Source organism: Eulemur rufifrons, chromosome 30 (assembly GCF_041146395.1).
Source record: "Eulemur rufifrons isolate Redbay chromosome 30, OSU_ERuf_1, whole genome shotgun sequence".
Lineage (NCBI taxonomy): Eukaryota > Metazoa > Chordata > Mammalia > Primates > Lemuridae > Eulemur > Eulemur rufifrons.
This window is the reverse complement of record NC_091012.1, coordinates 36,915,874-36,942,866: the sequence shown is the minus strand read 5'-3', so window position 1 is coordinate 36,942,866 and position 26,993 is coordinate 36,915,874. Positions and strand designations below refer to the sequence as shown.

The window sequence follows — 26,993 nt, the reverse complement described above, 5'->3', positions numbered from 1 at the left end:
CTTGTCAGTGCTTTCTTCTCAAATCTCCCCTGGCTCCTCAAAGCCAACATGTCCACTTTTTTGGGCCAATTTATTTGAAGCTGCTTGGTGTCCAGTAGGACATCTGCCAGCAGGCATATGTTACTACTTCCCACCTCCTCTCCAGAACCTTCTCTGAGGGCTCCAGTCCCCACCTGCTATGAAACAAAGGTGGTATGATGTGATGCTGAAGAGTGTGGACTCAGGGTCAGGTTGGCTGAATTTAAATCTGGCTATGCCATGTTCTACCTGTGTGACCTTGGGCGAGTTACCCAACCTCCATGGGCCTTAGTTTGCTCCTCTGTAACATAGGGTAATAATAGCATCTAATAGAGCTACTGAAGGATTAAAGAAGTTAGTATATTTAAAGTACTTACAATAGTGCTTGGCATGTAATAAAGCACCATGTAAGTATTTGCATTGCTATTATTTTTACTATCCTATCTTAGGTCTCTGCCTAACAAAAGGCCCATTCTTTCAGGCCACTCTGTGTCATCTAGCTGTTGGGAAGACAGCAATCAGAGCTTGCGTGAAGTTGAGTGCCTGAGTCTCACAGCCTTGCTTTCACTGCTTCCTCTAACATCTTTTGATCAAAATCTTAACAGTCACTATAACATATTATCTTAGAAATTGTTGATAAGACACCACTGTTGGACAACATGTGCCTCCTCCTCCACTCCTCCACTAGCTGTAGTTCTCAAGGAGAGGGACAGACACTGAGGCACTAGGCAGGCACAATATGGCACAAGGGCTCTGACAACACAGAAGAGGGCACCTACCCTTGTGTGCAGATCAGGAAAGACCCAGTGTAAAAAAGGTCTAGGCCAAGCCCTGAGAGTTGAATAGGAGCTAGAAGCTGAAAGAGGATGAAGGGAAGGATGGAGGAGGGTTTCCGGCAGAGGGAACAGGCTCAGAGGTATAACAGATACAACTTGACACTAGAGTGCAAAGAGTGGGGGAGTGAGGAATGATTTAGTTCCTTTCCCAGCATGGCCACCATATTGTGGGTAACAGAAACAAAGCCAGAGGACAGGTTAATTAAGTTTGGGTCATCGTGTGTGTCTCCTCTTTTGACCTTTTCATTACAGAAAACTGTGTGTCTTAGACTAAGTTGGGAGGGTCATTAGATATCATCTAGTCCACCCTCTTTCCTCATGTCACCCATGGCCCAGAAGGGGGAGGGACTGGAGAGGCACAAGAGAGCTCCGGCTAGCACTTGGCCTTTCAGTGGTCAACAGGGCCCTTTCCACTATATCTTGCTGCTGACCCACCTGTACGTCAGGTTGGATGAGGCAAATTCTGCTGGAAAGGGAGCAATGCCCCCTGAAGCTGGCTTTGGATGAAGAGAACAGGTCAGAAACAGGAAGTGAGTAGCTTCCTGGTGGAGCCCTGGGCTACATTCACAATTACCCAGGTATCAGTGGCTATAGGGCTCAGGTGGGGTAGGGAGTGAGGACTGTGTACCATTTTTGCAGAAATAAGAAGCCTTGGCATCTTCTAAAAGTGGCCTGGCAGGCTCTCCAAGGAACATCATTTGGACTCACTTCCTCTAGGCTTTTTTGGCAAGTTCTCAGAGGATTTTCCTCCTTTCCCTCCTGTCTGGCACCACCAGCTCTGTCTCTGTTTTTTTTTTTTTTTTTTCCCACGTGTGCCTCGCAAGAGGCAGCCTCTCAGCTAGCTTGCTTCCTGGAGCCTTGGCCTGGGGTACTTTGGCACTGTTAATTAGCAAGCCCCACATCTCAAGAGGTACATTCTAGTTTGTTGCCTTTAAACCAAGATTTATTAAGCAACTGTGCACTGTTATTCACTAGCTGTGTGACCTTTGTCCATATGGACATTGAGCCTTTCCAAGCCTCAGTTTATCTGAAAAATGCTTATATGATTTCAGTGAGGACTGAAGATAGTATGTGTGTGAAAAGCACTTAGCAAAGTAACTGGCTTATAGTGGGCACAAGATAAAATACCAGCTGTGTGCTTGGCTGTGTGGGGAATGCCAGAACATGTAATGCCAGAGCCCACTGTCCCCTAGGGAGGAAATGACTGTCCTCAGACACTTGTTTCAAGCTGGATGTTGATCAACCTGCTTCTGTCTCCAGTGAGGATAGAGCAGAAAGTGGTTTATAATTTACCCATGATAGATTTAGGATCCTTATAAAGAGGAGCTCCTTAAATGTAAGTAAATATGGCTGACGGTTAGAACTGGGATAAGTTGTGAAATGTCAGGGTCCAGAGAGTTATCAAAATAGAGAATAGTTTCATTTTGTTGCTAGTGTAGTACTGAGTAGTGGGTGCAAAACTAATGCTTGTTGGATAGGTATTTGAATGCATGGATGGATTAATGAATTGTTCTAGCTTGGTATAATGGAGACCTTACGTGAAGACAAGAGACAAGCTGAATGACCTCCAAAAATGTATCTTAGGCCGGGTGCAGGGACTCACACCTGTAATCCTAGCACTCTGGGAAGCTGAGACGGGAGGATTGCTTGAGCTCAGGAGTTCAAGGCCAGTCTGAGCAAGAGTGAGACCCCATCTCTACTAAAAATAGAAAAATTAGTTGAATGTCATGGCACATTCCTGTAGTCCCAGCTTCTCAGGAGGCTGAGGCAGGAGGATCGCTTGAGCCCAGGAGTTTGAGGTTGCTGTGAGCTATGATCAGGCCACTTCACTCTACCTGGGGCAACAGAATGAGACTCTGTCTCAAAAAAAAAAAAAAAAAGAAAGAAAGAAAGAAAGAAAGAAAGAAAAGAAAAGAAAAAAAAAGAAAGAAAGAAAATGTTTTCTTAGCTTACAATTTTATTTTCCACATTTCTGTAACTAATACTGTGTGTAGCACTTTAAAATTCTAGGTTGATTATTAACATGGAAATTCAGAATTTAAGACATGAACTCCTCTTCTCTATGTTTCATCTACAGATCAAAAACTTCACTAAAGCATTAACCACATATGTTGTGAGTGCCAGCATTTCAGATATGTCTATTCAAAACTTGACTGACCCTGTGGTCATCACTCTGCAGCGTTTTGAAGGAAACCAGGTAACATGTCTATTTTCATTGCAGAATAAAATGGCCTCAGGACCCCTCTATCATTTTTCTGTTAAAAATAATTGGCTAATTAACAGATGTGATTCTAAGACTTAATGAAGAATGTTGCATTTCAGGTAGCAGAGATGTGTTGTAATTGAAATCTTCTAGAAATAATGCCTTATCCTAAAGGGGTAGTGAATGGTGAGCATTCTAGCATTGTGACAGACTGGCAGAAGAGTGACTGGGGACAGGTGGATTTTTTGGTTGTCCCATCACACTAAGTGACATTTAATTCCATTTATTTTTGAATGAGGCAAGCAACTTCATTAAAAACGATTGAACATTTGTATTCTTTGAATTTCCATAAAGAATGTTAAAATGTGTATTAATTGTCACCAAAGGACTAAAACCATAGTCATATGGCATAACATAAGGTATATGTTACTAAATAATCAAATTTAGCCTTCATATAAGAATGAATTCCATTCTTTGATGTTATTGTATGTCCAGTGTAACATCTCAATGGCTTCCTTAGTTCTCAATATAAAAGACCATATGGTTCAGCACATTTTTCACTGCTCTTGGTTCTAGAAGGGAAGGAGAGAAGGAAGAGAGGGAGAGGGAATTTAAAAAACAGATATCAAATGAGACATGGTAGGTAAGAGCTCACAATTTAGGCTGGGGTTACAGCTCTTCAATCTTCACTAAAAGCTAATTGCTCCTTGCCTCCAGTTTGTTGGAGATTATGAGAGCTGGTGAGGCCTTAGGAATACTCAGTAGGTCTAATGAGGAGGCAGCTCAACCTTGTGTTCATAAGGCTTGATCTCAGCTGTGAGCCTCAAATGCCAGAGGTCCATAAGGAACACCTACCACGCATCAGTCTTAGACTGACTATGCACAGCCTCTTCCTGGGCCTTGTACCAGGAAGGCATGGCAAATTCCAATACTACCAGGTATTTTAAAGGACACATACCAGATCACCATGCAGTGACATGCTGTTTTCTCACTTGTAAATCCAGAGTTAGGTGGAGTGAATCTTAAAACCAATTCACAAATGATCCAAGTCTGTGTGTGCATGTGTGTGCGTGTGCATGTGTGTGTGTGTGTGTACTGTTTGAAAAAATATCGAGAAGAAAACACTTGTGTGTATTTGTCACAGTGTGGTAACTATCACAAGAAAAGCTGTTTACCTCTAATTTCTTTTTCTCCAGAATTATAATCAAGTTGATTGTGCCTTTTGGGATTTTGAGAATAACAGTAAGTATTTTTCTTAGCAGGCTTTGACTTTGTCCCAGACCATTTTCCCATTTGACAGTTAGGTGGGAGAAAGTTGTGCCAAAGCCACTGTTTTATCAGACCCTACAGAGTACTCTGAATGACCACGATATAGAATAGGATTTTTACATCAACTTAGGGCACAGGAATTAAAAAAAAAAGCCTTCCTTTTTGATAAGACATTTATTTGGGAAATCAGAAAAATCACACAACTCTGGGGTAAGCAAAGCTGGAAGAAAGAAATCTGGAAGGCCCAGTGCAGAGTAGCCTTGAGCTGTTTGAAGAAAGTTGAGGAATGAACACCTCGCTCTTCATCTGTGCTTTCCCTTAGGGATTTGCAAAGTCTACTATCTCCTTTCCCTTTTTCTCTTTACCTCTTCTAGATGAACTGTATGACCTTGGGGAGGCCATTTACCCTCTCTGGGTCCCAATTTTTTAATCTTTTCATTGAGGAGAGGAGACTTCTTGGTTGGTCTCCAAAGGCCCTTCTTGCTTGGATAACTATGAGTCTTAGGGGAGAGACAGTAAGAGAAGAGGTTGGGGATGGTTATTGCTGAATAGGTTCCTCTTAGGCTTGCCATCTTTACTGGAATCTCCAGTGATACCACCAAATCTCAGAGAATTCCCACGCAAAATGGATTTGCCCTGGAATGCCAAGGATGGCTATGTGAGGAGTCCTTCTACCTATGGAAGCTCTGCGTAGGAATTTTCACTTTTCCAGTATCCTTGGAATTCTGGGAGAAAATGGGGATTCTTTTCCCATTCAGCTCCCTGGAGTGTAGGAATACTACTTCTTTCTGACAAACAGAGATAACACTGTCCTTTCCTGGTCCTCCACCCCACCCCCAAGTCTCCCATGAAAAGAATATTGTAAAGTGATGAGCTTTGTCCCCCATAGCCTCAATAAGTTGATCTCTGTGTTTATTAATGCAAATTGCAGGGCTTCTCCCAGGTCACACTTCACCCTTGCCCCTTTGCCCAATGTATTCAGAACCTCTTCAATTTGTGGCATTATCCCAGATGGACAAATTTTGACCATACTTAGCTGCCTGCCCTGGGATAACCCCTCTGGTCTGGTGCCACTCTGGAAGTTCTACTCTAAATCTGATCTAGTACCCAAGATCTATATGTTATGAATGTATGAATGTTGGTTCTGGAATGCTGAGTATGCTCAGGAGAAACTAGGCAGATGTCAAGTAGACCAAAGGCCCTAAGGAGCTCCAGATCATGACCTGGCTCAGGTGCAAAGCACTTGAGACTATTTGAATTCTGGGTTGAACCTTTTGTTTCAAATGTTTATTCCAGTCCTTCCAAGTAGGCTCAAGGGTCAGCCTATATTCCACAGTTCCGTGTCCTTCAAAAAAATTCTAAATCTGCCTATCCCCTATTTGTTGACTATTTAAAGAAACAAAAAGCAGTCCTTACTCTGTCACTCCAGCATGGTGGCAGGACTGTTGTTCATGATTAGAGTCTGTCCTAATCTGTAGAGGTATGGTACAAGAACAGGAAAAGTGAGAGTCAAAGAAGTTATGTCATTTATGAAGTCCCCCAAAAGTCAATTTAGCCTATTAGACTTAATTTAATTTCAGTGTTCAACTATATTTCTATCTTGCTATCTTAACAAACAATGCTAATTATAACACACATTTGAATGGTGCATACAATGAAAAATTAAACATTTCTGAGAAAAACAAAATTGTTTTGAAATTTCCTTCTGTCTCCTGCAGATGGGCTAGGTGGATGGAATTCATCAGGCTGTGAAGTAAAGGAAACAAATGTAAATTACACAATCTGTCAGTGTGACCACCTCACCCATTTTGGAGTCTTAATGGTGAGTTGTCTCTTAATCACTCCTTAATAGAATTTTGACAACTTTTATTAGATTATGGACCACTCATATATGTGTGAACTATGTTATGGAGAAACGGTATGGAAGTGGAAAATAAAAGCCCCCCTACACTTTGTTTATCCAAAGTAGAACAGATTGAGACAAATATTTATTTTCTCTTTATAAAATGAATGCCTGCTTCTCAAATTTCAACAGTACCGAAAATGTCCCTGTAATCTCCCTCCTAAGAAATCACTGTCTGTAAAAGTCTGGCATGTATATTCATTTAGATTCTTTTCCAATGTGTATACTAATATGTGTTTTTGTTTTATAAAAATGGGATTGAATTATTCATACTGTTTTTACCACTTACTTTTCTTCACCTAAAATATATATTAGCAAATATGTATGTATCTATTTTAATGTTTTAAAAAACCTTTATAATGTACTATTATGTGGATTTAGCACAATGAATTTAACCAATCCCTGATAGGTGTACATTTTAGCTATTGCTGGTTTTATGAATTATGAACATTGCTGTAATACACATTCTTACTCATTTGTCTTCAAACACTGATGAAAGTATTCCTGTAGGTTAAGTTGACAGAAGTAGAATTTTTGGATTAAAGGGTCTGATTGTTAAAATTTTTAAATTTAGGGAGGACAGTAGGGGCTCACTGAGTTTTCCTTCCAAATGGCTCTCAAATGTGTCCCTTCTCTACCCAAGAATACTTTCCTAGTTCACTTAGGTTACTTTATTATATAGTGTTACCTGAATGTGTTGTACATGAGCTGTTTCTTCAACTAATTGTAAGCTCTTTGAGGGCTGAGGCTCTCTTTTATATTTCTTTATTTTTTTTAAAAAAAATATCTATTCAATAAATAAGTGCTCATGTGATACTTGTTGAATTTTAAGAATTTTTTTTAGCTTCTTCAAAATTGGCTAGAACATTACAGTAGGAGTCAAAAGACCAGAGTTTGTGTTCCAGCTCTGTCAGTAACTAGCTATGTGATCTTGGTCAGGTTGTTTCATTTGTTTGGACCTTATATTTTTCTTCTGAAATGTGAATGGCTGGAGTAGACTAGGGTTTCCCAACCTTGGCATTATTGCTATTCTGAAGAAATATTTTTTTGTTATGGAGGCTGTTCAGTACCTTGTAAGATGTTTACCAGCATCCTTGGCCTCTCCCCACTAGATGCCAGTAGCACCTTCCTTAGTTGTGACAACCAAAAATGTCTCCAGATATTGCCAAATATCCCTGGGAGAGGGACAAAATCACTCCCAGTTGAGAACTACTGGAGTAGACCAATGCTTCTTAACTTTTTATGAGTCACGAATCTCTATAACCATCTGATGAAAGCTATAGGCCCTCTTCCCAGACCAATACACATATATTCAAATAATTTTACATGTCATTTCAAGTCTTTTATGATTCTCAATTAAAAAATTACTGGACTATGTGATCTCTGAGGTCCATTTTGTCTCTTAATTTTATGAGAATCATTTAAGGTCTAAGGAAAAGGAATATTTTTTTTGATGTTCTGTGGAGTGTTTTGGGACACTCAATTCAGATAATGATTCACTTTGAATCCCCAATTCACATCTATTAGCTTGGTTATGTTTTTAAATGTGGAACATGTTAATGACAATGAAACCAAGGACGAAATGTTCTTCCAGTGCTGTTGAGGGCTCTCCATGCCATGTACACAGTAAGTTGCACTAGGCATACTCAGCAAACAATATATGGTCCTGCATATATCCATTTACATAATCTGGTTTTATAAGCTTTATAGCAGAGATGTTATATATCCTGGGAACCTCTTGTTAGTGAGCACTGGAAGCATTTTGCCATAACCTTGCTCTGGTAAACGTATAAAATACAACATACTGTGTTCCCTAGGACTTATCCAGGTCTACAGTGGATGCAGTGAATGAACGGGTATTAGTGCTTATAACGTACACTGGATGTGGAATCTCCTCCATTTTCCTGGGAATTGCAATGGTGACATACATAGCTTTTCAGTAAGTTGAGATACAGCCTTGCTTTGAGTAAGTTTAATCCAGTTTAATGGACGTTGTTGTCATTATAACCTTGTTAATTTCATGAGCAAATCACAATAGGAAGAGATCAGATCCATTTGATTATGAAGTGGACAGGTTAAAAACAAAACAACCAAGGCCCCTCTGAAAAGAAAATATTTTAATTGGATTTTTAAAAAGCAAGAGAGTTGAGATAGGAAAATATTTCTCTGCCAGAAAATGAGAACACTAACCATGAAGAAAAAGTTTATGAAGTGGACATTATTAAGAACTTCTTTAATCAAAAGACACAATTAAAGTGAAAAGGCAGACCATAGATTGGGTTTCCATATTGACAATGCATATATCTGATAAAGACCTTGTATGTAGAATATATAAAGAACTCCTACAAATAAAAATGCAAAAGATGAACCATACACTTTGAAAATGAGCAAAAGACTTGAACAGGCACCTCACAAAAGAGGATATCCACGCCTAAGTCATATGACAATGTTCTAAACATGGTTACTCATCAGAGAAATGCCAATTAAAACTACAATTATGCACTTCTATGTACTCACCATAATGGCTAAAATTAAAAATACTGACAATAGCAAGTGTCAACAAGGATGTGGAGGCCGAGTGCAGTGGCTCACGTCTGTAATCCTAGCACTCTGGGAGGCCGAGGTGGGAGGATCACTCGAGGTCAGGAGTTCAAGACCAGCCTGAGCAAGAGTGAGACCCCACCTCAACTAAAAATAGAAAGAAATTAGCTGGACAACTAAAAATATATAGAAAATGTTAGCCGGGCATGGTGGCACATGCCTGTATTCCCAGCTACTCGGGAGGCTGAGGCAGGAGGATCACTCAAGCCCAGGAGTTTGAGGTTGCTGTGGGCTAGGCTGATGACACGGCACTCACTCACTCTAGCCTGGGCAACAAAGTGAGACTCTGTCTCAAAAAAAAAAAAAAAATTAAAAAAAAAAAAAAAAACCAAGGATGTGGAACAACTGGAACTCTTATACATTGCTGGTGGGAATGTAAGATGGCACAGACACTTTGGAAAACTGTAGTTATTTTTGGCAATACCCACTGAAGATAAATATACATCTTACCATTGACCCAGAAACTTCACTCTTAGGTATGTGCTCAAGAGAAACGAGTGCATGTGTCCTCTGAAAGATATATACAAGAATACTCATAGCAGTTTCAGTCATAGTAGCTCCAAATTAGAAATAATCCCAGTCAATGTACATTAACAATTGACTGCATGAATAAATTATGGTATATTCATAAAATGGAATGCTACATACACAGCAGTGAAAAAGAATGAATTACTTCCATGCAATACAACATAATAGCTAAGTCTCATAGACATAATAGAGTTGAGCAAAAGAAGCCAGAAAAATAAGAGAGCATACTGTATGGTTCCATTTATAAAAAGTTCCAAGTGCGGGCAAAACCACATCTATAAGGATAGAATTAAGAATATTGGTTACCTCTGATGAGGGGGGAGTGGTTATTGAATGGGAGAAGCACAAAGGAGCCTTCTGGCGTGTTGAAAATATTCTCTCTCTTGATCCTGGTGGAAGTTCCACAGCTGTATACATACATATGTAAAGATTCATTGAGTTGCATTAGGATTTGTGCACTTTACAATTAATCTCGGTTAAAAAAACTCATTCACACAAAATGAAACTTGCAAAATTTAAATCAATAAATACTTAACAGCAGTGTAAAAGAATTAAAGGGGAAAATACATATTTTTTTATTTGGGAAAATACTGGGTCAGCTTCTCCAAAGTAAAATTGTGATCACTTAGTAAAATTTCAGGCCATATTTTCCATGATGCTAAACACTGGGATCTTTGGAAATATCCAAGTAACTGTACTTGGAATGGTTTCCATAGTCATCCTGCTGTTTGGTAATATGTAGCTCCAGTCTGCTGAAACAGTGATAATAGAATTGTAGTATTCAGGAAAATCCTCCCTTCCTTCTTTCTAAAAGAGAAAAAGAAAAAGGGGACTGCCTAGTGGAGACAGGCTAATATTATTGCTTTTAGTGAAGGTCACTATATTTAGGATACTTTTACTGTATCTGGAAGGAGGGTGGGGGCTCTAAAATTCAGAACATATAAAGTAAGATGAGTAATTTAACTTTAATAGGTAGCTCTTTTATTCTTTCAGTTATTACACAGATACGATGTGGCAATACTTGATTACAAAAAGAGACTCAACCTAACTTAACATTGTGTTTTTCTTTTAGCAAACTTCGCAAAGATTATCCTTCCAAAATCCTGATCAATCTATGCACAGCACTGCTGATGCTAAACCTGGTATTTCTGGCCAATTCCTGGTTGTCATCATTTCAGAATTCGGAACTTTGCATCGCAACTGCAATGGCACTTCACTACTTCCTGCTCGTTTCTTTGACTTGGATGGGCCTGGAGGCAGTCCACATGTATTTTGCTCTAGTCAAAGTCTTCAACATATACATTCCAAATTATATCCTTAAATTTTGTCTAGCTGGTTGGGGTAAGTATATCTACCATTATCCTGGATGTCTCTGTTTTAAGTCTATGTGTCTTTCTAATTCTAGCTCCCTTAGGCAGATTATTTGGGACCAAATTCTGTTAATCTCATAGGTAAAAAATTCAGCATCACCTCGCTGATGTTTAAGTGTACGTCTCTTTTTTCTGCCTGTATTGCTCTATAAATTCAACATTTAACCTCTATGGTGGGGAGTTGGTGCACAAGTATTTATTAAGTACTTGCTTGTGTGCTATGCTAAATGCTGGATCTATAGTAGTAAACCTGTCAGATTGAATCCCAGAAGTTACAATTGCAACAAACAATAATATGACAGCTAACACTTAGGTAGCAATTATGTGTGCTTTACACACTCATTTAATCTTCACAATATCTCTACGGGATAGGTTCCATCATTATTCCCATTTAATAGATGAGGACACTGAGGCACAGAATGATTAGGTAATTTGCCCAAACTTACACAGCTAGTAAGCGACAGAGCTGGAATTTGAACCAGGGTGTCTGTCTCCATAGTTTGGACTTTTAACTTCTATGGTTTTGCCACATTGTTTAAGGAACTGGGAAAAGAGTGGAGATGGGTGAAAGGGTGCTGGGTAGCCAGGACCTGACTCTCATCACACGTTATGACTGTGCTTATCACTGCTTCCCTTGGAAGAAGCCAGGAATGGTACTCAGGATAGATGTTTCTGAATATAAATGCCATTTCATTGGCTTGCTTTACTGTATTTCTAACTGACATGGTCAGCTCAGCTCCTTTTCCCTGCCCCTTGTCTATTCAAAACAAATGTGGGGTTCAGAAGATGTGTTAGACACATAGGAGATATATCTTAAGTAGGATACATAGGGTATATAGGAAGATAGATTTTATCTTCCACTGCCTTTGTGAAAATGATAGCTTCCTAATTAACTACTTATTCTTTTAATGAGTTCATTAGCATAGTCCATGCTTTCACTGGATACACAGTCAGTGTTATTATCTATGCTAATGTGGGGAACAGAGACAAGCAAATACTAAACAGAGCATAATCTAAAATCTTGTTTTGGTACACACTAGAATCCATCAGAAACAGTGCCAAAAGCAGTCAATACACTCCCCTTTGTGCCTGGCGTCCCTCATCTTGATTTAACCAGAGGACTGAAAAATGTCGTGGAAGAGGCTTCATGAATAATCCCAAAAGCAGATAACCCACATATGGCTAATTGTGAAATGGCCGTAAATATCACTCCACCCTCGTTTTCCTTCTCCCTCATCATCGCTCATCCTCAGCTTCCCTTTCAGACCCTTCCTCCAGCACTGGCTTCTTGTCTCTTTGATCTTATTCCACACACACTTCCTGGGGCACCGGGGGAGTCAGGAATGGCTAAAGCATGGTACGTGGAAGCAAGAAAACCTTGAGATACACACACAAGCCAAGGCCAAGGTCTGACTGGCTCAACCAGTAAAGAAAAATGCGAGTCACTTTTAGATTCAGTTTATTACTTACATAGACAGCGATAGGAAGAGTAGCTAAAAGTGCCAGCTCCCAAGTTCTTGTCCCACACGTTGAAAAGAACGACACCAAAACAAAGAGAACAGATGACTGCCACACGAGTTGTGGGCTTCCCTGTTGCTGGGGAGCCGGTTCTAAGCGGAAGCTATGCTGTTTTCTGTTCTGCAGCTCTGTTCTGAGGGGCAGGGTACAAAGCCCCACACCTCCCAAGAACCCTGGGAGGGGATGAGAAACTGTGTCATGACAGTCTCCCAGTGGAGATAAGGAGGCGAGTGAGAGATGGCATGGAGTACCTCCTCAGAGACTTCCCTTCTTCTTACGTTTGTGGAAGATCACAGGGCACTCCGCTAACATTTACATATGCCTTTGTCTGCATGGCCTGCGTGGATACGTGCAAGGTCACCAGGGAGCCACTGCTGAGCTGTTCAGCTACAGGGAGTTTCAGAGCATTTAAACATTAGAGAAATGCAATCAACTATAAGGAAAATAAATATTAGCATCTGTTTATGTTTGAAAGCCCTGCCTTCCTCATGCCAAAGCAACCTGTTGAAAAGGTTTATTCCTTTATTTAAATCCCTGTCCAAGGCAGATTTGTCCATATTTTTTTATAGTAGGGATAATTTTTTAAAAGCAATTTTTTAAAGTGTAAACATCACTTCTATCCTAAATGTGAAACCTCCCTTCATCCCTCCCTTCTGGCCTCCAGGGGGTATTTTGTAAAAACATCTGTATCATTCTTGGCATTGTGCTAGGTGTGGGGTATACAGATTTTAAGGGACTGTCCTGTTTAACACAGAATAAGACGTTGGAGGATTTTTCAAGGTGCTTCACACTCTGGGGTTTGGAACAGTCTTGGAAAGTATGTTATAAAGCCCCTGAAATGTGCGTAGGTGTATGCTCTTTGTTTAGGAGAAATACAATTCCAGAAATAAAGAAATCACTTAAGTTTTGCAAATGTACATGAAATTGGATTTTTAAACCCTGTGTCTATACTCTCATCACGTTTGACCATTTTGACTGAACTGATTGCTTTATTATAGTCTGACCGAATCGACTAGTCGTTAACTGGTCGATCTAGTCAAAATGTCAAACTAGTAATGAGTGTGGAAACAGCTTCCCTGTCAAACAAGCCCTGAAGGCTGCAGCTGATTGCCTGTGCCCTTCTCCCAAGGTGACCTAGACAAACAGATATGGGGGCCTAAGGGGCAGAATTGAAAGGGAGAAAAAATTGGCGGCCCCTCATCTAAGAAGAAATGCTTGATGCGAACTTGCATTCTGATGAACTAGATAACTTCTATTGCCAAGTTGATTTTTTGGCACTTGAGCTATTTTTAATAACTAGTGGGTGTTGTATTGGAGCCATTGGCATGCTGTTTAGTTTAGCAGATTGGAGAACTCCTAGAAATGTTTAACTTGGAAGAATTCACAAACATTTTGCAAACAATGGTATTTTGATGCCCGCACATCTGTGGCTCATTTAAAGTGTCTTAATGTACCAGTGCCCACAGTCAATGATCTGGACCTCCCCACCTCCCACTACCTAATGAAATGGCTTTGGCTTGCTTTTTCCACTGTAGGAATCCCAGCGATCATGGTGACAATTATAGTCATTGTGAATAAAGATCTGTATGGACCTCTCAGCTCAACAACTGCATTGTAAGTACCGCATCTCTGCTTCTCACGTGGTGGGGCTCTGGGTAGGTGAGGTGTTCCCAGCTTGGGACTTGGTCTTACCACTGGCTTCAGGGAGAACTCAGCCTAAGCCTTTTTGCCCTAAACATAGTCAAAGCCACACTCATGTAACAGTTAGATGCCTGGGCTTTCTATGAGGTAACAGCAAGTTACCTTACCTCTAAGTTCCATTACCTCCTCTGGAAAGTGGAAATAATAATGTTTGCTCTTGTCCTGTGCAAATTAAAATGACATCATGTGTATAAAGTGCTCAGTGTGTTGCCTATTCCATGGGAAATGCTATGTAAATGGCAGCTATTACGTTGACAAAGCTCACAGATCATTGAAAAAGAGTTAGTGGCCACTACAAGAAAACACTGAGATGAATTGGAAAACATTTTCTACCTCTCAACAACAAAGTTCTTCCCTGAAGTACACAGCACAGCTTTCCTTTGTAAGCTGGTTAAGCTTTGTTGTTTCTTTTCTTTTTTTTCTTTTCTTTATCCATTTGATGTATAAGCCTATGTCTTTGGTTCTTTAAACCACAGCCACAAAAGAGTAGCAATTCTCATCACTCCACCTCTCCAGAGCCTTCTTCTATAGGCATGTAGATAGTTAGTTACCCTGTGGTCCTTTAGGCGGCGCAATCTCATTTTACACATCTGATTGTTCCATTCTCTTTATCATTTGCCTCTCAAATTCTCTTCCACTATAGATTTCCTCTCCCACTGAGCTGGAATCAAATGCAGGAGGTCCTGCTCCCAGGACTCCCCGGTCTTTCATATTGAGATGACAGTTTCTGGAGTGTCAAAATTATGTTGCCCTTTGCAGCAGATGCTTTCTAATTAAAATTCCTTGTTATCTTTTCTTGCTCTCTCTTTTCTCTTCCCTTCCTTCTCAGCTCCCCCTCCAACCTCCCTCCTTGCCTGTTTTGTGATTTAAAAGGTCCCCAGTGTGTATCTAATGGTGATTCTTCTTCAAAGATCAACAGCAAAAGCAAAACTAGAACAAAATCAACTCTATTTTGGCCTCAAAGAGCCTTTTCATATGTGAATTGGTTAGTAAGAGGCAGACTGCTCTAATAGGTTTTTTTTTTTAAAATTATATTTTGAAGAGGTAATTTGTGCACATGGAACACAATCCAAAGGTACAACAAACAAGGTAGAGGATGAAAAGTATACTCCACCCCCCAACCCCAGCTACCCAGTTTCTCTTGCTCAAGGTAACTCATTACCAATTTATTACCAACAATAAAATTTGTGTAGATATTCTCTTGCATGCACTGTTACCCAAATGGTAGATATACACCATTTGGCATCTTGCTCTTTTCACTTAGCAATGTATCTTGGAGGTGATTCTCTATCCAAACATATAGCACTGCTTCATTTTAACAGTTTTCTATAGCCCCCCCCCCCCCTTAAGACTGAAGATGATAGTCACAGAAGCTTAAATATTAGATTCGATCAGGGAAATTAAATGTCTTTTTTCACACCCTCGCAACGCACACACACAAACTCACACATACATGAAAGTATCCACACCAACATGAACAATATGACAAAAAGGGATTTGCCTGGTTTTAGAAAAGAGGTGTCAGCTAAATTGACACACAGTTAAATTAGTCAAGCTTGTCTGTGTTAAAAAATCAGAAACGATGTGTCCAGTAATTGGAAATGTTATTAAATGAAGTATCTCTGTTCATATGAACCACTGCATATTTTTTTCTTTAATAGAAATTATAGAGCCATTGATCAATTCACTGGTCAGTGTTGCCTTTTGTAGTCCAAATACATCATATTTTAAAGCAGTGCAACTAGATAGAGCTGTCCTCTTTTTTTGCATTTTCATTAACTCTGATAATCTCATCATTGTTTGATATAGCATTCAGAATAGTCGTTCATTGCTCTTGTCCTTTTACTGTGATATTTATCATGCAAAGCAGAATTCATTCTGCAAATAAAAGCTCAGGTGTAAAGTGAGGGGAGAGAGCCACTTTGGGGGAAAATGCATAATTTGTGTGTTTTTTTTTTTTTCTGTTGAGGAAGAGAATAATTTCCTAGGAAATTGGACTGAGAGGTTTCTGCATATGTAGGGCAGAAATATCCTCTAGGATTTCTGACTTGGCATTGGAAAGAACCCTGAACTGGGGCTCAGGAGATTGGAATTCTTGTCCCAGCTCTGCCTGCAGTGGGCCTGAGCAAACTCTGTCAAGTCTGTTCATCTCTCTAGGTCTAGGTGCCCTTAGGTGAAGTGAAACTGAGCAGATGATATTCAGTCTTTAAGAAGTAGGACTTTATGTTTCCCCACCTCACAAGAGTCTTCTCTTCTTTATTTCTTACAGTTGTTGGATTAAAGATGATTCTGTCTTTTACATCTCAGTGGTGGCTTATTTTTGCCTCATATTTCTCGTGAATCTCTCCATGTTCTGCATTGTTCTTGCTCAACTGAATTCCATGAAATCCCAAAGCCAGAAGACTTGGCAGAAGATGATCCTGCGTGACCTTAAAGGCACAACAAGCCTGACATTCCTACTTGGCCTCACCTGGGGATTTGCCCTTTTTGCCTGGGGACCTGTGAGGATCTTTTTCTTTTATCTTTTTGCCATTTTTAACACTTTGCAAGGTAACTGTTGTTTCTTTGCCTTTTCTGTGGCTAGCTAAACCTCCGCCAAAGCTTTCACTGCTTTGGAAAATAATCTCACCTGTTGGAGACTCAAAGGAGAAGAAAATAGTCCAAGAGGCCTCTGCTGTCATTGGGCAGGCAGGCATTAGCTAGATGTTAGCCTTCACTGAATGCACACGTAGCCTACTCTCTCCTACTCAGGGAGGTAGAGAGAAGCCCGGATAGCTAACCCAACTTTAGCTAGTTGGCAATGTTTATATCAAACACTGACAGGCAATACTTCTTTTTTATTATTATTTCAAAATATTATGGGGGTGCAAATGTTTTTGGTTACATGTATCAATTTTGTTATACTTGAATCAGGGTTATTAGTGTGCCCATCACCCAGATAGTATTCATTGTACTCGTTAGGTAGGTTTTTGTCCACCGCTTCCTCCCCCTCCCCCCTGCTTGATTTCCACTGAATTTTATTTCCCTCTGTGCACATGTGTACTTATTAGTTAGTTCCAATTTAATAGCAAGTACATGTGGTGTTTGTTTTTCCATTCTTTAGATACTTCACTTAGGATAATGGTCTCCAGTTCCATTCAAATTGTCACAAAAGGCCTTAATTCATCCTTCTTTGTGGCTGTGTAGTATTCCATAGTATACATGTACCACATTTTGTTAATCCACTCATGATTTGGTGGGTACTTGGGTTGATTCCACAGCTTTGCAGTTGTGAATTGTGCTGCAGTAAACATTCATGTATTGCACCATGACATTGTACTTGTAGATGTACAGATTCACATTTGTCTTGACATTTGGAAATGCACAATCCAGTTGGACATAACCATTAACTGAACAGTAGAAACATTAAAATTTTGAACTCATAGACTCTGTATGCATCAGACATCTTAATATTTTGGGAAAGAGCCAGGCTAGGATATTGTAGCATCATATAGGAATGAAGGGTAAGAGCAAAGGGCTATGGGTCGAGGCAACAGGCCAAGGTTCTAGACTTGGTTTTGCTACAAACTGACCTTAAAAACAACACCACAATTGGTTTAATTAGATGATTTTAAGCCAAGAGCTCTATAGCTCTTTAATCTTCTTCCTATATTCTAGTGCAAGGAACAAATGATCAATGAAGTGATTAAATGGTAGACAAAACATGGCACAAGAAGTAAAACCTAAGGATCTGGTTAATATACCTCTAAGTAATTGTTGATGTTAATTTAAACCTGATTTTGCCAATTGAGATATATTGGAGGGAAGAAGCATGCAGAATGATTGTGTGGGAGTCTCAAAGTCCACTCCAGACTTTTATCCATAAGTTTAGCTCAGTCTATTTGGGATACTGGGGCAGGCTGGGAGTCAACTGGGCATCCTGTTGAGTTAGGATCTCCCTTACTTCTCTCCACCATTTTTTTCATTCAAGAAATCCTTTTTTCCAAAGTGCAGTCTACTAGTTGTCCCATGGGATGCTCCAGCAAAGAAAGAGTCCTATGGTCAAAGAAGTTTTTAAAATGTGGCAGTCTACATTCCCCCATTCTTAGAATAGCACAATATACATTAGCACAGTAAAAGCTCTGTTGGAGAAAAAAGTCTTAAAACTTTTTTTAACCTAGTATTTTAAAAACTTCAGAATCCTTTGTTGTGGTGGTTGTTAACCCCTGAGAAACCTTGGGAAATAAGAATTGGTATGCAGTTCTTATATGCCAGGCACTTGCAAAGTGTTGCAGGGGGCTAGGGAAGCAATCTAGCATGAGGCATAGTTTTTGCCCTTCCATCTTATGACTTAGAAAAATTTCATTTTAGCAAAATGTTTAGATCAACTGGAACTATCTGTCCCACCAGATTCTGCCAACCTTATACAGCCATATTCTAACTGAAATGTAAAAAGTCACAAAAATGTGTTGGTTTTTCCTCCACATGCCATTTTCATTGCCTCTGGTAGTAGGGATAGAATTTTTAGGAACTCTCCACACCACTTCCACTTGGTTCCTTTTGAGGCTACTGGCACTTGATTATATCCTAGATTGCTGACTGAGGCCCTGGCGATGGTTCTACACTTTTCCTCTGGACAGAACTTCTTGGCCTACACTGAGGAACTCTAACTCGATACTCTAGCATGATGCTCTAACTTCAAGAACTAACTAGCCTTGGTGTAGAATATCCACAGAAGTGGACTAGGAACGAGATGCTTGTGCAGACTTCTTCCTCAGTGATAATTCCAGGCTTCTCTTTGGCTCACTGATTCTGCAGAGAAATGTGCTCACTCTATGGAAAGAGGGATTAAAGGAAAGCTGACTAAAGAACAAGAAAAGCAAAGCCGTTTCAAGCTTAAAAGGGGGGAGGAAGGGTAGGCGTATTTTCAAAGCAGCAAGTGCTCCATTCCTGGGGTGAAGGGAAAAGTAGTATGTAAGCAGGGAGCCTCCATGGGTAGATGCAGAATTTAATTGGTTATTTGCTGAAGACTAAAATCAAAACCCCATAGATCCGGCATCAGCAGAGCCAAGCTGTCTCTGTCTGTGAGATATGCTTTATGTCAATCAAGCACCAAGTGTTCCTACTCCTGCCTGCAAGATAGAATGTACCATCTTATAGTGAGGGTGTTTTCAGAGCCCCAAGCTTCAAATTCAAGTTATACACATACACGTGATCCAGCTAACCTCAAAATAAGAATGCAATGGGACAAGTGAACAAACTAGCCATTTAAAAGACCAATGGCAAACTGGCAATGCTAGCTGAAGAGGGGGGTGGCCTGTGGTCAAGTGGGAAAAAATTATGCTCATGGTGAGCTATTTATGAAAGAGGAATGCACAAATAAAAATGCAGGTGACAAAAACCTGACATCTTCCCTCATGCCTATGTTCTTATAGTGAGTAAGCAGATCAATCTGTTATTGGAAAGAAAAAGGAAGGCTGTCAAGCGGAGAGGGAGAGCTGGCAGGCAGCTCATTGGAATTCACAGAATAACCTTTAAGTCTAAGCACTCACTAAACTCCATGCAGGAAATCAGAGCAGTAATAGGTGCTTGATGTCACTGTCACCCCTTGTTCATGCTGAAGCTGGAGGAGTTTCATCTGCTCTGAGACTTGTGTTTGCTCTCCTCAGGGTGCTGCACCACCTTCCAGGTGGCTGCTGCTCAGAGAATCAGTGAACGCTGCTGAATTTGTCACCACAGTTTGGTTACAAATGGAGATAAAGCCCTCGGGAGAGTTAGTGAGACATGCCATTCCATTTAGCCTCCAGATTGTTGCCTCCCACCTGGAATCAGAGAGTCTCAGGGCTGGGGCCAGGGAACTAAGATGTTCCCAATTCAACTTCCCATTGAGTGATAGGAAGTCACTTGTCTTTGCCTGGAACTATCCAGGGACTGAAAGCTCACCAGTCTGTAAAGCAAAGCATTTAACTTCTCATCAACTCTGATTCTCATACCGCTCTTCCTTACCCGAGGCTAGTATAGTACAGTGGTTAAGACCTTGGGCTCTAGAGTCAGACTGCCTGTGTTTAGTCCTGATGCTGTCAGCTCAATATTAGCTTTGTGACCTGGGTCAAGTTTACTAGATTTCTTGGACTCAGAGTTCTCTCAACTATAAAACCTAGACTGGCCGGGCACGGTGGCTCACGCCTGTAATCCTAGCACTCTGGGAAGCAGAGGCGGGTGGATTGCTCGCGGTCAGGAGTTCGAGACCAGCCTGAGCAAGAGCGAGACCCCGTCTCTACTAAAAATAGAAAGAAATTATCTGGCCAACTAAAATATATGTAGAAAAAAATTAGCCGGGCATGGTGGCGCATGCCTGTAGTCCCAGCTACTTGGGAGGCTGAGGCAGTAGGATCGCTTAAGCCCAGGAGTTTGAGGTTGCTGTGAGCTAGGCTGACGCCACGGCACTCACTCTAGCCCGGGCAACAAAGCAAGACTCTGTCTCAACAACAACAACAAAAAATAAATAAATAAAAAAAATAGAAAGAAATTATCTGGCCAACTAAAAATATATATAGAAAAAATTAGCCTGGCATGGTGGTACATGCCTGTAGTCCCAGCTACTTGGGAGGCTGAGGCAGGAGGATCGCTTAAGCCCAGGAATTTGAGGTTGCTGTGACTAGGCTGATGCCACGGCACTCTAGCCTGGGCAACAGAGTGAGACTCTGTCTCAAAAAAAAAAAAAGAAAAAGAAAAAAAAACAGAAAACAAAACAAAACTAGACTAATAGCACAATGCCTGTTATGCAGTCATTGCTCAGTAAACACTAGCTGTGATTTGTTAGTACATGGTTGTTCTGTAACTTTCTCCCATTGCTCTTAATTCTAACCTGGCAACCACACAGAACAAGCCTAATTTGTTCTTTTTGTGACAGTCCTTTCAGATCTGTGGCTATAGCTGTCATCTCTCCTCACTCTATATTTTCCACTCCAAGTTTTTTGGTATCCAGATACAACACCCTAGCTCTTTCAGCTTTTCCTCAAGTTCATCACTATCCTCATTTGCTCTGTTCTTGAATATTTCTGTTTGTCACCGTTCTCCTAAAACAAACCTTCCCAAACTGAACATAGTGTTGGTGGGAGGTATGGTCAAACAAGGCCAGAGACAATCTCACCTAACTTAATTAAGATTCTTTACTTCCACTAATGCTGTAGTTGAAATTAGCTTTGGGGGCATTTACTACTGACTCGTGTTCAGTTGGCAATGTGTTAAGACCTCTCTACTACTAATAATTTACCTTTAGAATAACTGGACAATGTGGAGGCGAGCTGAACCCTGTATAGAGAATGAAGGTTTCCAAACTGTACTTTGGCCAAAATAAATATCTTGAGGCTTAAGCAGGCATTGGTAAGACTGTAGAAAGCTGTGGCAGTTTGTATATCACGTACCTTGGAGTTCAAATCAACAAACATCTATTGAGCCACCACACTTGGTACTAGAGTCAAAAGGAAAATTGACATAAATCGGAAAAGTAAGCATCCTCAGCCCTCAAAGACTCAACAGCTAGGTGGAGAGATAGGCAACACATGGAGAATGATATGGCTAAATGTGGCAAGTAATATAAGAAACAAAGTGTTATGGGAGTTCAGAAGTAGGAAAGATGAGTTTCAGTTTAAGGCATCTGGAAGGGTTTGTGGATAAACACTTCTGGCGTGGACCATAAATAAAAGTCAGGCTATTGACAGGAGTTATTTCTGCCAATTCCATGCCCAACTTTAGGAAATCCAATTGGTCCTTCAAGGAATGGGCAATCGGGATCATCTTAAGTCCCACTTTTATCTCCCAAGGAGATATTTTAGAGGGTGGGTAGAAGAGATGGCCAGCATTGGTGGTAGATACCTCAGCCCCTCCCTCCCACTTGCAGGACAAAATCAGGGCTGGCAGTGGAAATTGAGGGCACCAAATACATGGCTTCCACATAATGTAATTGTACCAGAGAGCATGTGTTTTTTATTGCATAGTTATTTATTGCTGTGTAACAAATTACTCCCAAATTTTAACTGCTTAAAACAATGAACATATATTATCTCACAAAGTGTCTGAGGGTCAGGAATTCAGGAGCAGCTTAGCTCAGTGTTTCTGGCTCAGAGACTCTCATAAAGTTGCAGTCAAGCTGCCAGCCAGGGCTGCAGTCATCTGAAAACCTGACTTGGGGATCTGCTTCCAGGAAGGCTCACTCATATGGCTGTGGACTGGAAGCCTCAATTACCCACCATGTGGGCCTCTCCACAGGGATACCAGGATGTCCCCAAGACAAAAATTCTTGGCTTCCTTCACAGTGAGTGAGAAGGGAGGGAGAAAGAGAGAGAGTGAGAGAGAGAGAACTCAATGTCTTTCATAACCTAATCCTGGAGGGGGAATACCATCACTTCTGCCATATTCTATTGGTACAATGTGGAAAGAGACTACACAAGGGTGTGAATGCCAGGATGTGAGGATCATTGAGAGCCATCTTGGAGGCTGGTTACCATAGCAAGCCTTATCTCTCATGGCTCTAGGATGGGCAGCAGCCCAGGGGCAAGACATGAAATTTCCCAATACAGACCTCTTTGCCATCACTGCTTTTGGGAGGGAGGTTGGAAAGATGAGATAAGAAAGCCAGTGGTGGCCCTGAGGTTCCTTGAAAGTAGTATCTATGGTGACAGGAGCAGTCCTCAGCGCGGGCACTGGTGACAGCTGGTGAAGAAAGCTGAAAAAAGACTGACCTTCTTCTCCTGGCTTAGGATTCTTCATTTTTGTGTTTCACTGCGTGATGAAGAAGAGTGTGCGGGAGCAGTGGCAGATACACCTCTGTTGTGGGTGGTTGAGATTGGATAACTCTTCTGGTAAGATGCCAGTTTGGGTAAGGTTTGAATTGTACTTGTTTAACAAACTGATCAGATTAATTTGTCTCCTAACTTGAGTTCATATGGCATCACCTTCAAATAGAGGCTGTTTCAGTCATGAAAATAATTTGCGCATTTGAGCTGAGGTGAATGAAGGCAAGTGAAGAGTGTGACTTGGGCCATATTTTAACTGAAGAAAGTTTTGCTTGGGCCCAGATTCCCTGGATTGCTTGTCCTTGCTGTCACCTCAGTCTCAATTGAGTTGAGAGAACATTGAGTGCCTACTGTGCTCCAGGCACTGGGTTGCAGTGGCTTCTGGTGGTAGCCAGCAGTGGATAGAGTGGATGTAGGAAGCAAGGAATGGTGGTAGAGGTTGAGAGAACTTGTCAGCATTCCTAAGCTGCCTGGCCAGTGGGCTGCCCAGGTGGATTGATGGCCTTCCTGCAAAGTAGGAGATGGAATGGACTCAGACATTGCCTCTTAACACTGGTGCTTCCCTTGAGAATGTCTCCAGTGCAGGCAAACTGATGTTCTATGAATCACAAGGTTCTTCCAACAAATTCAGGCAGCTTCTCTTAGTCTTAATATGAAGCCCAGTCTATTTCCTTTAGGGAAGGCAGCACTTGAACTCCAAGATTCCATAAGTAGCACCAAGGGCCCTACCTTTATGCTGGGCATGTCGGTAACCTGCTGGCCCTTTTGCTCTAGGAAAAGCAGGCATCCTTAGTAAGTGAAATGCCTTTTCCTATGTCGCACATTATAGTATAAACTTACTTCCCACAACTTCGTAGAAAAACTGGCTCCTTGAGCCACCCAGAATGAACACTGTACATTGAGCTTCATATTTTTTAAACAGGATGATCAAAGTATAATTTACATACCAGAAAATTCACCCTTTTTACATGTAGAATTTGATGAGTTTTACATTTTTAACTTTTTCTGGTGTCATTTCAGATGGGAGCAGCTGGTGTGGGATAAATATTGGGTATAAACAGGAAGGACTGAAGAAAACCTTTGAGCACAAACTGTTGACACCATCCCTCAAGTCAACTGCAACTAGCTCCACTTGCAAATCTTCAGGCTCTGCACAAGGCATCCCTTCAGAAATAAGCTTCCCAAATGGTGAGATAAAAGGCTGTGTTGTCTACATTTATTTTTTTCTATTTTTGATTTTATTTTATTTAAAAATATTAAGAGGGTACAAATGTTTTTGTTACATGGATAGCTTTTGTAATGCTTGCGTCAGGGTTATTAGTGTGTCCATCACCTGAATAGTTAGTGTTCATTGTCTACATTTATATACCAGAGATATTGAATTAATGTGAGACCATGTGCTCGGTTTGGATGATACCTTCCTCCTTAAAACTAAATGCACATGTGCATGGATATACCAGGGCTCATTCTTGGCTAAGAAAGTGTGTACAGAAGCATGTATAGGTGTTTCTATACCTAGGGAACTTAGGATGTGTAAATCTGATGGATTACTAGACTAATGGAGAAGAGAAGATACTGGAGGTTAAAAAAATTCATAGGTAATTAAAAATGATTGTCACAGACTGTTAAAACCAGAAGGAACCTTAGATATTGTTTAGTCCACTCCTCTCATTTTATAGAACCTTAATCAAGGAAAATGAAAATGTCTTATGGACATTCACTCAGTCCATCCGAAGCAGAACTGGGGCCAGAACTCAGGTCTTCTGGCTCTCAGGGCTACTGCACCCTACCCAGAATACTCTCTGAGCTGCACATCACTCTTAGATGCTCACCTTTTTCCATAGGTAGAGACAGATATTGAGGTGGAGATGGGGTGTTGGGAGGGAAAGTGTAGAAAAAGGATTGGTCTACAGGCTTAAAGAGAAAGGCAAAGTGAGCAAGAACTTTAGAACTTCAAGTTGATGTTATGATGACTCTGCTTTCTGTGCTTCTAGTTAGACAAAGGTGCAATGGTCTTTGGAAGGCCACTTCCTAAAAGACCAGAGTAGACTCCAGTTCACACACACATAGACCACCTTTAGTAGCCTGGCTGTAGTCATTCTCCCACCTTCTTGGTGCTAGTGGTAGGACTGCCTCAGCCACTTATACTTTTTTCATTATGTTGGCTCCAAAAACCAGTTCTATTTCCAAAGGCTGAAGCCAATTTGTAAGCAGCATGGTGGATGAAAAAAACCACCAAACTTGGAGTCGGAAGGCTTTGGCTCAAGTCCCAGCTCTGTCACTAACTCTGTGACCTTGGGCACATCACTTCTGTGCTTGGAGCTACATTCTCTCTACAGCTAATATGAGAGGGCTAGAATGGATAATCTCTAAAGTGCCTATCAGCTTCAGGACCATGTGTGAGGCAACACTATTTTCCAATTTAGGCTGGTTGACTAGGGTATGGAGCCTCAGTATTCACCTTTGTATGGGAAAGTTAGTAGTGCACATGAAAAAACCTTTCCCTGCCCACAAGTATCTACTGGACTCCAGCTAACTAACTTGTAGATATGTTCTGGAGTTCATATGGAGGCACTAGCGAGCCATGGCATATAGAAGGCATGGTTTATGGAAGCTCCTTAGTCTATAATGGTTGGAGTTAATTGGGAAATATCATTTTTGCAAAAGAGTTTGTTAGTATTAGCTGTCCTGCTATCCCCAGGGGATATTTATTCCTTCATTAGCAAATACACAGCCAAAATGTGTACATATTTTGCTTCCAAGTAAGCGTAGCAAATACCACGTCCAGGATTTTAATGCTGTTGTATCAAGGAATAGACCCGGAGAGCTGGCATCAAAGTGCTCAGTAACCCAAAGTGACAGTAACCCAGCCAGTGGGGCAGGAAGACCAGCCATAGGTTTTAAAACTGAAATATGGATGCTGCCATCATACCTGTGGCAGCCTGATGCTCAATTCCATTAGCACAGTGTGAAAAATCATGCCCTCTATACCACCAGACATTCTCAAGCTTCAGAAATAGTCAAAAATTCAGGGCAAGAATATCAAATCCATAGGGGATATAGATGTGTGTGCTTCCATTGTGTGTTTTCTCTTCCTGAAAGCCTCCAAGGTTTGTTCATGAATAGCCTCCCCTAGGTTAAAGTCAAAGTCAATAACGCTTAGTAGTGGGATTGCTGGATCAAATAGTAGTTCTATTTTCCATAATATTCTCTAATTTAGAAAGAAAACAAAAGGAAAAAACAAAAGTACTGAACAAATTACTGCTATATAAAGTACTCCAAGATAGTAATAAAGTTAATGAAGGCATTTCCTAAAAAAAAAAAAAAGTCAATAACGCTACCTGTTACTCACAGTTCAAGAAGAACATATGCACAGCCTAAACAGTGCTGTCAGGATGAATTCATTCACCCTGGATTTATATTAGATTGTCCAAAGAAAGCACTGCAACCATTGCTTCCTTTCTAATTTGTTATTCATTCCTTCATTTGATAAAATTTTCTTATGCTGCTACTATGTGCAAAGTCCCTGATGCCACAGCTGACAATGTTCTTTTTTTCTTTAATGCAGATGACTTCGATGAAGATCCATACTGTTTCTCTTCCTTGGGTTGTGAAGTTGAGCCTAATTATGAAAGAAGAATATTACCAGTGTAAATAAAAATGAATTCCATTCACAAAGATTTTTTTCAATAAGTCCTAGCAGATATACTTACCTGCCCCCACCCCCAGATTGGTAGAAATGTTGAATTTGTGAAGCAACTGCTCCAACCTTGTATTCTGAATATTATTTTGGAAAGGACAGAATGAGATAACATTTAGTAAATATTAAAGTCAAAATAATTCTCCTATTCATTGTTATAGTTGTTTCTTGTTTTGGATAAGTGAGCCTATAGTTATATTAGGGGAGAAATATCTACAGCATTGGAGATTTTGTTTCAAAAACTTTAAGTGTGTACATCCTAAAAGAAAAAATCAAGACCACAGTTCCTATTGCCCTGCCCTGGGAGCCAAACAATTTCAGATGGCCAAAGTTTCAGGATACCCAGTTGGCCTGACACCCACAGAGGAAGCAGATAAAAAGAGCTACAAGGTTGTACCTTTTGGGAAAAAAAATTCTGCCCTGTTGGCCTGTCATGACAAAGCACCTGAAGTCCCCTTTATTCAAGTTGCACTTTTGATTGAAGCCCCTTATTAAAACGTAAACATGTTTTGTGAAAAGGGTGGCTCATTAATCCACAGACACCCATGAATTCCTTAGTGAGGATTCAT

At 40.6% G+C, this 26,993-nt stretch overlaps 1 protein-coding gene across 1 annotated transcript in view; it reads left to right on the top strand.

The window, feature by feature from the left end:
- ADGRG4 (adhesion G protein-coupled receptor G4) overlaps positions 1-26,378 on the top strand; it is a 98,394-nt gene extending 72,016 nt beyond the window's left edge. The window contains exons 15-24 of the mRNA XM_069464186.1: positions 2,932-3,051; positions 4,254-4,299; positions 6,045-6,148; positions 8,047-8,168; positions 10,431-10,699; positions 13,782-13,860; positions 16,217-16,497; positions 22,689-22,790; positions 23,745-23,912; positions 26,293-26,378. Of these exons, the coding sequence (XP_069320287.1) occupies positions 2,932-3,051; positions 4,254-4,299; positions 6,045-6,148; positions 8,047-8,168; positions 10,431-10,699; positions 13,782-13,860; positions 16,217-16,497; positions 22,689-22,790; positions 23,745-23,912; positions 26,293-26,378 (1,377 nt within the window). The remainder of the gene's footprint in view (positions 1-2,931; positions 3,052-4,253; positions 4,300-6,044; positions 6,149-8,046; positions 8,169-10,430; positions 10,700-13,781; positions 13,861-16,216; positions 16,498-22,688; positions 22,791-23,744; positions 23,913-26,292) is intronic.
- Positions 26,379-26,993: the final 615 nt, after the last annotated feature.